A 14,129-nucleotide genomic window follows, 5' to 3' on the forward strand; every position below is an offset into this window, starting at 1 on the left:
AAAAAAAATATTATAAATAGAAAGTAGCTACATCACAAGGAAAAAGTTAAACTTTATTTTAACAAGGAAGTAGCTACATCACATTAGGTAGTAGGCCTATGTTCACAAGAGTACATAATTTTTAATTTTGGTGTGACCTATGTAAGGACGTGTGCACTTTTATCACCAGGAGTGAAAGGGGTTAGCATGTGGTGCAAGGGTGCATGAGATGCTTGATCACATCTCTATCTCTATCTCTTCTCTATATTATCTTAAGGAAGAGTTTCATAAAGCTGCCACGTAGCAATAATTTGGAGGTTTGGGAAGGGGAGGAAGAGGTTTGGGTAAAATTTGAATTTGAAATCTCAAAAGATGTGCGAAGCACGGGTTGCCGACTAGTAGAGATGATGGAACAAGGGGAAGGGGGCGGGGACAAGACTCACTGTGTGTGTGTGTGAGAGAGAGAGAGAGAGAGAGAGAGAGAGAGAGAGTGTAAAATGCCCCAACACCCCAAAAGATAAAAAAATAAAAGACCTTGTTCACTTTTTTTCGTGGAGCGAATCATGCATGATAGAGACTATGGTATACGTTCTTCTAACTTCCAAGGTTTTGGTAGTGTCCCTTTGCACTTCAACTGAATCTCCATAGCCACAGTGAGTAGTAGCCTGGGGCCTTCGCGCAGCCCCTACATTTTGCCGCAGCTACCTTCTCTGTTACTCTAACAGCGCTACACCATGGCCTGCCGCCTTGCCTCCGCTTTCCACACGCTATGCGGACCTCGAGCTCCCACCCCCGAGCTTCGCAGCGCCATAGACCCTTCTTGCAGAACGCGGGATTGCCCGCCATGGAAGGTCCGAAGCTTCTCTTGCACTCCTGCGGCCAAGAAGAAGAAAAAGGTCAAGCCCAACAGCAGTTCAGCAATCTTCCCCAAGTTTTCCCTAAGGCAGGCCCTGTGCACCACAGCGTTTCCGAAGAGGGTCGGAGATCGCCATCGCAGGCAGCTCCATACTTGCAGATGGCAGGCCAAGCAGAAACCCTATGCATGCCAGTATACCACACGGCGTACATTCTACACGGGGGCATTTGGGGGTCCAGGCATGCGCAGATGTGCTAACCTTTCCCTCTTCCAAGGCATGCGGTGGCTTCCTTGTCATGAATTCTTTAGAGCCTCATTCAATGCTATCGACCGCAGCGGCAGTTTCTCATCAGATGAAGACCCCCATGGCATGCCCCCCTGCCATGGTGACAGCTTCACTAGCAATGACCTCCATGACCACGCCCTAATTACAGGTGACCTCCACGGATCCCATGGAGAGTCCCATGGCATCCATGATCCCCATGGATTAACCCTATCCTCACATGATGGCAGAGATGGTGGCCTGTGCAAGAAGGAAGGATCTTGCTGGAATGGCTTTAACCACGGCCACTCCTCCCTGTGCCATGGAGACAGCTTTAATGGCAATGGCAATCACCCCAATGGTCCCAATGTCCTAAACCTAGCCTCGGATGATGGTCTTCCCAAAAAGCAGGGATCTTGTTGGAAGAGGTTCAACCTGGGTCACCTTCCTACAGAAGAGAGAAAGACTGTCTTTGCCACATTCATGGTATCACTGATGTTCAGATGGTTTGTAGCAGAGCCCAGGTTCATCCCATCACTTTCAATGTATCCCACCTTTGAAGTGGGCGACCGCATTATTGCTGAAAAGGTGAAGTCATGCTTTTAGGGAACTTATTTTGGGTCAATCACACTGTTTGCCACACGAATCTGTAAGTGCACATGTTATATATACATCAATGTGCTACTGCTAATTGTAACCTGGTTACAAAGGTGGTCAAGTGTACATGCATTTATCACTTTGACTAGCTGCACGTGGTTCCTTGTCAATATGCTAGCTGGACTTGTCACATACCACAACTGATTATTCAAGGGCTAAAAGCAGCCGCCATGTACTAATCTGTTTACATGTTTTAACAGGTTTCTTATTATTTCAAAAGACCGCAGGTAAACGACATTGTGATTTTCAAAATCCCAACATTTCTGCAGGTAACAGGTTTTGACACATGAATTTGTGTGTTCTAAGGGTCTTTACAGACAGATCCCTGCCCATTGCACAGGCAGGGGTTGGACGGCCACCCTCCCCTTTCCACGGGCAGGGGTTGTGTCTCTAAAGCTTCTAGTAGGAAAGGGGCATATAAATTTTTCCGTAAGTGTGTTAATTCCTTGATATGGATGTTCAATTGCAGGAAAGTGGCTACAGCTCTGGGGCAGTTTTTGTGAAGAGAGTTGTTGCTAATGCAGGTGATCTTGTTGAGGTAAGCTTGTTCTTCTATGTTACTATGATTTATCATTGTCCTAGTAATGTTTTACATGTGACCAGCTTTAAAACAGTCATGGTTTTTGATGTTGCGTGATTGAGGGGTGTGCGCACGCGGCCACCGCGCAGGGCGGGCGGGGGGGTGTTGGTTATTGTCAGAATACGCTGTCAGAATACGCAGCGGAGATGATGACCAGATCTGGGAACACGAGCAAAACGCAGAAAATCACAGCACAAGAGAGAGAGAGATAGAGGCGTGTAACTCTGCTCTGTATACACAAGAAGATCCCGAGAAATGATACAAAAAATGACAAGGGACTGGGGGCATATTTATATGGCCCCCCATCAGCAGTCGGCCTGCTGTAGGGCAGCCGACTGGACACAAGAAACCTCCACGACTGAAAAATCACAGTCGGCCAGCAGAGCGGGTCGGCCAGCATCAGGGTCCTCCTGCCACTACTAGATTGCCTCCCATGCCACAGAAAAATAGGAAAAAATGGGGAAAAATACGGAGTGGGGAAAAATGAGAAAACACCTCATAAGGGCGGGCACACCCACAACAAAGGCTCTGGTGTATAAAAATAGACAGGAGATGACTTCTAACACCCCCTCTCAGCTCCTGTCTGTGAAACCAACCACAGGGAGCTGGGGTGCCACCTGAGCAAATCCTGAGATAGCCACTTCGTGAAGAGGTCCACTGTACTGTCCTCCGTCCAACAGAACTCTAGCAAGATGTCATCAGCAACGATCTGTTCACGAACAAAGTGCCTTTGGATGACCATGGGTTCCTCCAGTGGAAGCCCAATCCTGCAATGCAACCTCTGTAACCTCACCACCTCACGAGCAGCATCACAAGCAGCCCGGTACTCTGCCTTTGTCCTCGAGACAAGGCAAAAGATGACTGTCTCTTACTGCTCCAGAAAACTGCTCCTAGGCCTGAAGTAGGTCTCCTCGTGTCCGGATCTCCTCCCCAAACTGAGTCACTCCAACCGTGGAGTTGGACTCCATCCAACAATCCCCCTCCTGTGTACAAGAGTCCATGATCCTTCGCATGTCGCAGAAACCACAGGAAACGCAATCCTGCCTCCCAAAGAGTCATCCGCAACCACGAGCTCAACTGCCTCATCAGGAAGCTCCCGTCCAATCTGGAGTCCATCAACCAGATCAATGAACCATTCTGCTTCTGAGTCAAAGAGGCATCACACTGCTCACAAGGATCAACACCTGTTTTACGGTGCAAAAACAAATCCTGGAAACCTGCTGAAGACCACACAAGGCCTTCTGAAACCTGTCAACCAACCCCTCTGACTCCGGAACCACAAAGCCTGGAGTATGCACCTCCTTCTGCAAGTAATCAACTGCCACCTGCCTGGCTTTCTGAAAGGTCCTCGTGGAAAGAACATCCTCATCTATAGGAGTTTCTTTGTCCCGAATACTACGAGACATCATAGCATAATTTATCTGTTCAGTTTCCTCTGACTGACGAACACAAGAACTACCAACATCAGTACTGGAGAGTTCCTGCCAACTGCTGCCATCTACTGGCAAGCTATCCACCATCTCGTCCCGGAAAGTCTGCACCTGCAACGTATCCACACTTAAGTGGCCATTACCAGACTGCCACTCATCACAAACCTGAGGACCTGGGAGAGAGAGTGCTGAAAGCGTGTAAACTCCATTCTCCACTCCGCCTTCCCAAACCACTTGGCCTGTTGCTTTGTCCCGGAGAGCAACAAAATGCTCATCAAACTCCACCCGTACGCCAGTCTTGCAAACCTGATGCACTGACAACAGATGAAAAGGGTGCCCAGGCGTCGCCGGCCCCATGGACAACATAGGCAGAAATCTCAGGCATTGTCGAGGCAAACAAGACAAGTCATCCAAAGATAAAATCAAAGTCATGCACACACATGAGTGCAATTATATTGGAAGAAACACCCATCTGCTCAATTGTATCCGATAAAATGTCTAGGGCTCATGATCCTTCCGGAACCTTCCCAGAACATAAATACACAAGATCTCCAAGATAGCTTGTCCCAGAGACTTTCATCATGTCAGGCTCCATGGCCATACATGTACACCATGTCAAGCCCCACAAGCCGCACATGTACTATCATGTCAGGCTACACCAATCATACATGTACTGTCATGTCAGGTTCCATATGCCACACAGACACACCATGTTAGGCTACACCAGCCATACATGTATGTCATGTCAGGCTCCACATGCCACACATGAACATTAGAAAGATAGAAGCTGTAAGGAATTGTGTGACACCAGCACACACACACAAAAATTCTTGCCGCTCCTGATCCCTCCCGACGCTAGCAGTCCAGCTCGGCTCGTCGTTTGATTCACCATTTCTTTGATCTTGTGGAGATAACGATTGCAGTATCTTCGTTGGCTGCTCTCCATCTAGATTCCCCTGGCGCCCCCCTAATCATGGGAGCCCGATGGATTAAAACCTCTTTAGATACCAATGGAGGCAAGGGAGTTCTCAGAGAGAGTGGCTCCCCTCCGAGTCTGCGTGATTTTCCATCACTCTCGAACAGGCACTCCAGACAGTGGCATGGGGATATTTTCGTTCCTGCTCAGCGTTTGCCCTGGGTAGGGAGTGGGATTGTGAGATTGCATCCTCCACCATCCACTCTCAGGGGAGTCACTCTCTCTCGGCATTTGGGACACAGGGATGGATGGCTTGTTGGTAATGTCACACATTTCTAGCCCTTGGCCCAGTTGGAGCTATGGGGCAAGACGAAGCTCTGGACTCTTTGAGCTTGGAGGTGGTCTTGTTCTTATTCTTACATGTGGCAGTGGTATAACGTTATCTTCATTGTGAGGGATGGAGCCTCGAGTAGCCCACAATAGGCTAGAGCAGAGTGAGGTTTCATCGAGGGCAGGATAATGAGCACCTGGCTCGCATTCGGCCACACACAGATTGTCACTACTCTTCTTTCAAACCTACTTCCAAAATCCTCTGTGGAGTGCATTGAGCAGGTCTCACTCCTCGGGTGCATAGTTATGAAATTATCTCTTGGAACATTCATGGGATGGACGGGCCCCACTTCCAAACCAGGAGAGGGGTTCTTCTACACGAGATTCTGTGCGGGGGGCTCAATGGTTATTTTGCTCCTGCAAGAGCTCCATTTGTCAGCATGACGTATTCAGAGATGCGAGAAGATCTTGCCAGGTCGTAGTCACACTTTTTGGTTGCTTGCTTTTGGTCCAGTGGGGAACCAAGGGGGTGTTTGCATCTTAGTTGTGCTCGCTCGCGAGAGAGTCTAGCGGCACACGAGAGAGGTGGTTCCCCCCTCCCTTCGGTCTTTCTTATTGACCCCTTTCACTGCAGAGGAGTTGGCAGAGACGATGTGACGGCACCATGCAGGGGCAAATGCCCGGGGGCGGACGGGCTTCCTGTCTCTTTCTTTCTTCGCCATTGGGACCTCATGGAAGGTGGCCTTTGCGTTGCCTTCAATGAGATTATGCTCACATGTGCCATGCCAAAGAGGCTCATAGAGGGCTTGATACATTTGATTCCCAAGGAGAGTGGTGATAGATTGGAGATCTGGCAATGGAGACCCATCACCCTCCTAGGTACAACCTATAAGATTTTGGCCAAGGCCATCAACAAGCGACTTCAGCTTTCTCTCCTAGACTTTATCCACGACACTAAGACTGGCTTTGTTCAGGATCGGAGCATTCTAGACAACATCTTTACCTTTTGGGAGGTGACAGCTTCGGCCAGGATGCGGCAGCAAGACCTCATTGTGCGACTCCTAGACTTTGAGAAAGCTTTTTGGAGAGCACAATGAGCCAGATTGGATTCCCCATGGAGTGGATTCGTGGAGTCTCTGAACTTTACTCAACATCACACAGCCAGGTTCTCATTTAGGGAGCCTGAGGCGACAGATTCCCCATTTCCCGCTTGGTTCGACACGGTTGTCCTCTGGCACTGTACCTCTTCCTATTTGTCGCCGAGGCCATGAGTAGTTTGCTCTCCACCCACTAGGAGACCGAACTTTAGGGATTGTGCCTTCCCCTCCAAAACGCAAGAGAAGCTGCTGGACTCAGAGTTCGTAGACGACACAGCAGCCTACTTTGCAGGAGATGTTGGGAATCTCCAAGATTCGCGGAGGCGATCGAGATTTTCTGCCGTGCATATGAAGCGTAGATCAACTGCACAAGTCGTGTGGCTTTTGGGTAGGGTCAACACCTGCCCCGACTTGGTGACCAGTTGAGGCTTTCCAGTGGATCCCAAGGCGCACTCCAGTCCGCTACATCGGTTGCCAGGTTGGTATTCATATCTTGTCACGTGCATCCCGCACTTGGATGTCACGTAGACATATCTGTACAGAAGGTGCAGAACCTGGGATGGTAAACTGGTCCCATGTGAGCCCAGTCCGAGACGAGTCAGCCAGGGATCCATCCCAGTCGTCCGAGGTCGGGTGTGCATTGTCCTGCACAGGCGTCCAAGGTTAGGGTGCACTGTCCTGCACATGAAACAGTGCCAGTCCGTGCTGTGAGTCTCCCTCTGGAATGATGTCAGTGATTCTGTGTATCTGGTATGGTACTGGATGCTAAATCATTGTGTAGATAGTTAGGGTTTGCTTTTAGGAAAAGGGGCAAGCCCATAGGGCTACCTGGAGTCCTTGTGTGGGCATGGGGATAGGGTAAACCACCCCCATGAGGGCCAGGAAGGCCCTGGCTGAACCCACCAGCCATGGCCATGAGGGGCTGTAGGACAGCCCTAAGGGCAGGCTAGGGGAAGCCTACAGGCTGTACATCCTAGTTATGGCTGTAAGGGCAAGTATGGGGCAGCCCATACAGGCTGCCCAGTCCCCAAACAGTCTACAAACAGTGCCCAGCCCTATCTTGAATCATGCGCCTGATGCCCAGCCAACAAGGGAAAGAAGCGCAGCTTTTCTAGGATTTAACTAGCATTTAATGCTATTATTCAGTAGTGGGACAGAATTAATGCTGGCCGCCTGGTTTAGAACTGGCCGACTGCTTATTAGAAGAAGTATAAATAGGTGAGTCTTGTGTTATCTCATAATTCACCAAGTGCTCAAGCAACCAAAGGGCTAGGAGAGCCAAGGGCTTGCTAACGCAAAGGGGTGAAGGACTGCAGGTCAAGGGCAGAGATTTCTCAGCCAAGAAAGGTCAAGTTTTCCGGTATTTTCTTTCAGATTTACATCATTCTAATAAAGCAAATACACCATCCGTGGTGGGGGCCCTACAGAGGGTATTTGGGACCCAATACTGTGTCCTCTCCTCTCTCCCTCTCTCTCTCTCTCTCTCTATTTTTTGCACATCTTCATTCAGTTTTGTGCGTTAATTCCGTCGCGAAAAGTGTGCTGATTTATGAGCATTGAAGTTACCGATCTTCCCCGAAGCTTCCACATGCTACATATCTCTCCCGAGCAGTAGCTCGCTCCGCTTCTTCTGAGTATTCGGAAGAAGCTTTTATACTAGAGCTCTGCGAGGCTATCCTTAGTAGGCAGAGTGGTGGTGGCGAACCAGGTACTGCTTGCCACCATGTGGTACATCACTTTGTGTTGGGCCTTTTCTCGGGCATGTATTGGCCAGGTACATCATTTGAGCCGGAACTTCTTGTGGGCCGGAAGTGATGGGAGGCCAGCTAGGGCCAAGGTGTCATGGAGAGTGATCATTCAGCCACGTACCAGAGGGGAGCTTGGCCTCATCGATCTTGCTATAAAGAGCCGTGCCCCACTAGGCAAGCTAATTGTTAGAGGACTCCTACCGGGTGGTGAGCCTTGGAAGGATTTTCTCTTGGCTTGGATTTTAGCCCGCACTCCGAGCCTTGGGGGCTCGTGGCCATAGAGTACTAGATGGATTTTCACAGAGATGCGAGCCCGTGGTTTTAGCTCAGCCTTTGAGGACAGATTCGCAGCTAGTCTACTTCGTGCTTGGGATCATCTCAAGCCAGCCCTCAGATAGATTGCTCCAGTTGCCTCAGAGGAGCAGCTTCGACAGCCTTTGGTCTGGGACCCCTTGATCCGTTTACCCAATGGCCACATTCTAGGGGCTCGACCGTATGTATCCTGGGGCGCCTTGAGCATGGGACCAGCCAGGTCTCTTGGAGATTGGATTGCACACAGGCAGTTACCTCAGGAGGGGTAGGAGAGAGGCCTGATAGGGATCCAGGGTAGAGACAAGACATTGACTCAGCTATTCCTCAAGAGTGGTTGACCCCTATTCCAGAGGTTTGGCTAGGCGTGTTTACCAGACATGATATCCTCGTGGCGGTCCATGGAGTAGATGAGGACAGTGGTCTGCTGGCTTTTTCTACTGGATCCCATGGCAGACTAGAGAGATCAGAGCTCCCCTTGGAGGATTTTAGAGGCCTCACCTTGCAGAGGGTGAGGGTGATTGGTTTTCAGGCACGGGAATGGCACATAGATCCAGCACCGGCCAAGGTGGCCAGGGAGAGACTATGGTGGCTATGGATTTGGGAGTGCCAACCTCTCACGTGACTGCAGTGGGACTCGGGAGAGTGGACTTGGCATGATCCCACAGATCGAGAGGAGACTTTGGATGCCCCCTTCTTTGCATATACAACGCGGCTTGGCCGCAGGATCCAGATGCCTGAGATAGATGGCACACCAGCAGCAGTAGCAGCACACTGGCAGTCTTAGGGCCTTTCACAACACTTCGTTTCTGACTTTTGGAAGATGCTTCGGGACAGCTTTCGGCCGAGGAAGATCACTCTCTTTCTTTGGCTGATGGCACACAGGAGTTTGGCAGTCGGTACTTGGCTGGCAGTTGGAGGTCGGTTAGCAGCTTGCCCGCGGTGTGGCCACCCCCAGGAGTCTCAGAGACATTGCCTTTGGGATTGCCTGAAGGCTCAACAGATTTGGCAACAGATTCTCTACATCTTCGCTATGGACAAGGCATCGACCCAGATCATCACTTGGGGTACTGTCGCTTGGGCCACCGAGGCTGGAGTGGTCAGGACTTATGATGAGGAGGATGGGGGAGGACTAGCCCTTCAGGTCTCCCACCATCGTATTACAGCAGTACCAGTCATAGTCCCACCTAGGTGACTGGCAACCAGGCTCATGCCAAAGATGGGAGATTTGCTGCTAGCATAGCAGCTTGGCACATCTGGCGTGCTAGATGCAGCGAGGCCATCAAGGGTGCCCACATTCCGCCGGCTGAGACCATTAGGAGCATATGGCTTGATATCATTCACACCCACCGCGGTCAGTGGGGGAAGCTAGAGGGAGGTTGTGACCGCATGTGGAAGCGGCGGGAAGCCTTCTTGAGACTTTGGAGGCATGGCCCTTTCCTCACAGATAGAGGCGGTGACCCCATTTGGCATTACAGACCACTTGTGTGGTTGTTTCGCCCCCCCCCCCCCCCCCCCCCCCCCCTCTTCCCTTGTATGAGATAGCCTTCTCCTCCAAGAGCAGCCAGTCGGAGGAGAAACATCTCTTCCCCTTATGATCATTTGTTTCGCGCCCTTATATGAGGCGAGTTGTATTTAGCTCGTCGTGGCTGTACTTAGCCCTTTGTGGCTGTTTTTTCTTTAACTAATTGAAGGATCTTTTTCCTAGGAAAAAAAAAGATTTGGGGCTTTTGCAATTTATGTGCAATCGACACAAAATTGAGTCAAACGGTGCATTAAAAATTGGGGTTTTTGCATTTGTGTGCAATCGGCACATCATTTAGCTCTCTAGCGCACAAAAATTTGGGGCTTTCCATTCTACATGCCTTGATTGGATGTTTATGCATTGATTGTGCAGAGATGCATTACTTGTGTTGTCAGGAGACTCCAAACATTTATACAACCTTGTATTGAGGCAAAAAGTTTGCTCAAGAATCTGTGATTGCCTGTCATAGCACTCCGGTGCATTGGGTTTTTGCCTGTAGGTGCTTTTTACAGCATACTTGGTTGCAAGTGTTTGCATCTCTTGGTAAAGAGATTTCATCATTATATGGCTAGGAATACAACTGATATATTTGGGGTTTTGTCCCAAGAGGAGAAATTGGATGGTCGTAACTACTCCCTTTGGAGTTTCATGGTCCGAAACCTTCTTGTGGCCAAAGGCTTATGGGGTTATGTATCACGTGAAGATGTATGCCCTGCAGACATAGCACCTAACACACCTGGCGGTGGTGCTCAACAAGCTGTAGTGCCTACTCCCTTATAGGAGCAGAAGAGATGGGATACTCGTGATGCCCAAGCGATGGCTTTGATTGTTTTGTTAGTAAAGCGATTAATCATACCGCATATCAGGTCTTGCAAGACCTCACAACGAACTTGGGATGTACATGAAACCATGTATGAGGCAAAGAATGAGGCCAGGGTTGCATATCTCAAGAAGCAACTTGAGAATTTGGACATGAATGATGACAATATGGCTGAACATCTTACAAAGATCCAGGATCTTCAGGAGCAGTTGCTAATATTGATGAGGTCATTTCTGAAAAGGAGCTGGTTTCGAGGACACTATCATCACTGCCAGAAACTTACTTTAACTTCCACACATGGCTCACTCTATCTATGTGGGGGAACCCAGAACCGATCTTGTTTGAAGAGTTGGCTGGCTTGTTACTACAGGAGGAGCAGAATCAGAAGTACAAATCTTTTGTCATGCGTGGTAGTGATGGGGCTTTTGTTGCCTAAGGCAAGGGCCAAGGAAAAGCCAAAAGCAATTTTCAGCCAAAGACTGATTTGGGACAACCTTCACATAAGGCTAAAATTGATGCAGGCAAGTCCAAGAAAAAGGGAAATGTTACTACTGCAAAAAGCCCGATCACTATTTGAATAAGTGTAGAAAGCGGCTTGCAAAGGAGAAGAAAAAGGCAAGCGGCATGGCTTTAGATTCTTCTTCATCACCTGCAGTGAAAAATGATGCATCAATAAATCTTGTGTAGGATGAGTGGACATTTCTTACTTACAATTATGATGAATCATTAGAGCATATGTCTCTCAGTGTCAATCATAGTTGTCACGGTACGAAAATACGATACGATACGGTACGATACCGTACGGGAATATTCGGTACGATATGAAATTTTGGGATACGGTACGATAAAATACGGTTTTTATTTTTTACACTTACAAGCTATGGAGCTTCAAGCTTGAATGTGAGGGAAGGTTGGGAGGGGAGGAGTCTACAGTGCTTGAGAAACCAGTACATGGATATGTGTCTCTCCCGGTTGGATCTCCCGATTGTCTCCAAAAAAGAACCTGGATGGTTAATGCAATACCAAAGGTCTCCCAGTGTAGCGTTTATGACTAAGGGACCGTCCTTGCACAAATACGAGGAGTGCATCTAGGGTGATAAGTTTAGGGACTCCTCTCTAGATCAAAATGGCCATGTCCAAATGTTCTCCTTTGTGCATAACTTGAGAATCTAATTGTCTAGCCTACCTATACCAGGGATCCCCAAGTGATGTAGCAAGATTCTCTCATCCTACCAATCAAGTGTACACTACCAGTCTACCTCGCCAGATTTTTTAGGTCTCTCCACAACCCCATATGGAATACTGAGTGGACACGAAAGTTGCGAAGTATTGCGAGCATTTGGGATCTTCGTAAAGCAGGGTTTCTATTTTTTTTAAGCATTTGGAAATTTTTTTTCAAGGGAAAAAAAATTTTGGGGGGGGGGAAAAAAAAAAAAAAACTAACTCGTACCGTACGATATCGTACGAATTCGTACGGTATCGTACCGTACGACTCGTACGTACGAATAGGTTCGTACGCGTACGAGAAACAACTATGGTGTCAATGAAAGATACGACACATGGTACTTTGACAGTGGTGCTTCTAAACACATTACCTCACAGAGGAATGTGTTTAAGAAGCTTATGGCTGCCCTTGAGACAAGGCAAATGGGTAACATGTGCAAACAATTCTTCTTATCCAGTGCAGGGTGTTGGTGAGATGATCCTCACAATAGCAAATCTCACAACAACAAATGGTGGAGACTTATGTCTTCCAGATGTATTGTATGTGCTTGGGATTAAGAAGAACATCCTGTCTGTCTCCTCCTTTGTTAAAAGAGGATACATAGAGAACTTTGAGGACGACAGGTGCACAATCAATGACCGTGAAGGTGGTTACTTACGGTCCATTGTACCATGGGTTATATCAGCTTGATAGGTTTGACAGGAGAGAGCATGATGCTCATGTGGTTACCACTCTTACACCTGCCATGCAAAAGGCAGAATTGTGGCATGCCAGGTTTGGGCATGTGAATTATGGCAGTTTGATGCTATTGCAAAGGCATCAAATGGTGTAGGACATGCCTTGTGTAGAACTGCCACCAAACCATGTATGTGAAGGGTGCAGCAGCACACACAAGATGTTGAGAGATGCAAAGAGAAGATTGCCTCGAGAGAAGTTTGAAGCTTTTCACAAAGCTTTGGGCTTACTCTCCTATAGAGAGTGATCTGCTACCCACCTTATACAGGTTCAGATTACCACTACAGCATAGTAGCAACGAAACTCGTTTCAGTCCATTTGAAACGGACTGAAATGTTTCACAAAAGTTTCATACTTTGAAATGCATTTTTTTTCTATAAAAAAAAAGGTCTTATCACATCGTTTCGCCCGACGTGTACTTTGTGTACTTTCACACAGCCGCACATGTTTCGACTTTCGAGCTGCTGCCGCCGCCTGCGTTGACTGAAGCTGTCCACGACTCCACCCATCACCCGTCACCCGACTGCTGTGACCTGTCCACCCTGTTCACGACTGCTGGCCAAGTCCCGACAACTGATATTCATGACTGATTGTTGGCGACTCCCGACTCCTTGTGACCTGTCCATTCGTTGCCAGCTCCTGAGGAGCCTGTGGTTGACTGCTACAGTGCTGTGGCCGACTGTTGTGTGTTCACCTTCACCCGACCGAGTGCTGTAGCCTGTACAGTGTGACCTGTCCACCACCCACCTTTGCGAGTCACGACTGCTGTGTCCAGACTCCAAGCCTACTGCCCAGTGCCAAGTCTCAAGGTAAGCCTAGCTGCCTAGGTGTTTTATGTTTCTAAAATCTATACTATTGTGTTTTATGTTTCTATACAGTATATTATTAACTATACATAATACAGGCTACTCTAGCCTACTACCTGCAGCCTATATCAGGCCTTTTTTCCCATAACTAAAATGGGGATTTTATCACAACCTATGCAGGCAACAGGTTACAAGGTATTTCTCTTGCTGCTTGCAACTTTGCAAGATGCCTCGTGCACGGGATCCCTTGTGGAGCAATGTCACATGGGAGAGCAAGTATGTAGGCTCAAGCCCGGGAAAATGGAGGTGCAATTTTTGTGCAGAAGTGCATCTTGGCAGCATTACACGGTTGAAGGCACACTTCACATATACAAAGGGCCATGGGGTGGGACCTTGTAAGGTCGTACCAAGGCACATTTATGAAAGCCTTAAGGCTTGGAAGGCTAAGGAAGTAGGCCTTCCTGTTGAGGAGATCGTGGATCCTGAGCATTTAAGAGAGGCTGCCATGATTGTGGAAGAGCAAGATTCTATAGTGGGTGACATGCAAAGTCAATATCATGGGACTTTTACTGTTGGGGGTAGCTCTAATTCACAACCTCGAGCAAAGAGGACAACTTTACCTTTGTTGAAGAAAGGGCATGTGAAGGCAGGGTTTCAAAAGGCTGCCATGAAGAAGGCAACAATCGAGATAACCAAGCTTTTTGTGCAGTGTGCATTGTCCTTCAATATTTTGCGGACTCCTCGATGGAGGACAACAATTAGAACAATCTCATGCATAGGTTGTGAGTGGGATGGTCCCTCATATGAGGCCTTACGTACTACAGAGCTTCGGAGAGAGAAGCTAGCAGTTGAGA

At 48.4% G+C, this 14,129-nt stretch overlaps 1 protein-coding gene across 2 annotated transcripts in view; it reads left to right on the top strand.

Moving 5' to 3' along the window:
* Nucleotides 1-604: 604 nt before the first annotated feature.
* LOC147632544 (uncharacterized) overlaps nt 605-14,129 on the top strand; it is a 45,005-nt gene continuing 31,480 nt past the window's right edge. Inside the window, exons 1-3 of one of the 2 annotated variants that reach the window (XM_086807315.1) lie at nt 605-1,685; nt 1,955-2,023; nt 2,224-2,292. In XM_086807315.1, the coding sequence (XP_086663441.1) occupies nt 714-1,685; nt 1,955-2,023; nt 2,224-2,292 (1,110 nt within the window). In that variant the 5' untranslated portion in view covers nt 605-713. The remainder of the gene's footprint in view (nt 1,686-1,954; nt 2,024-2,223; nt 2,293-14,129) is intronic. The other variant, XM_086807316.1, reaches the window with a different exon arrangement.

The sequence above is a fragment of the Cibotium barometz genome, chromosome 13 (genome assembly GCF_041138505.1).
Source record: "Cibotium barometz isolate CiBa-2024 chromosome 13, ASM4113850v1, whole genome shotgun sequence".
Lineage (NCBI taxonomy): Eukaryota > Viridiplantae > Streptophyta > Polypodiopsida > Cyatheales > Cibotiaceae > Cibotium > Cibotium barometz.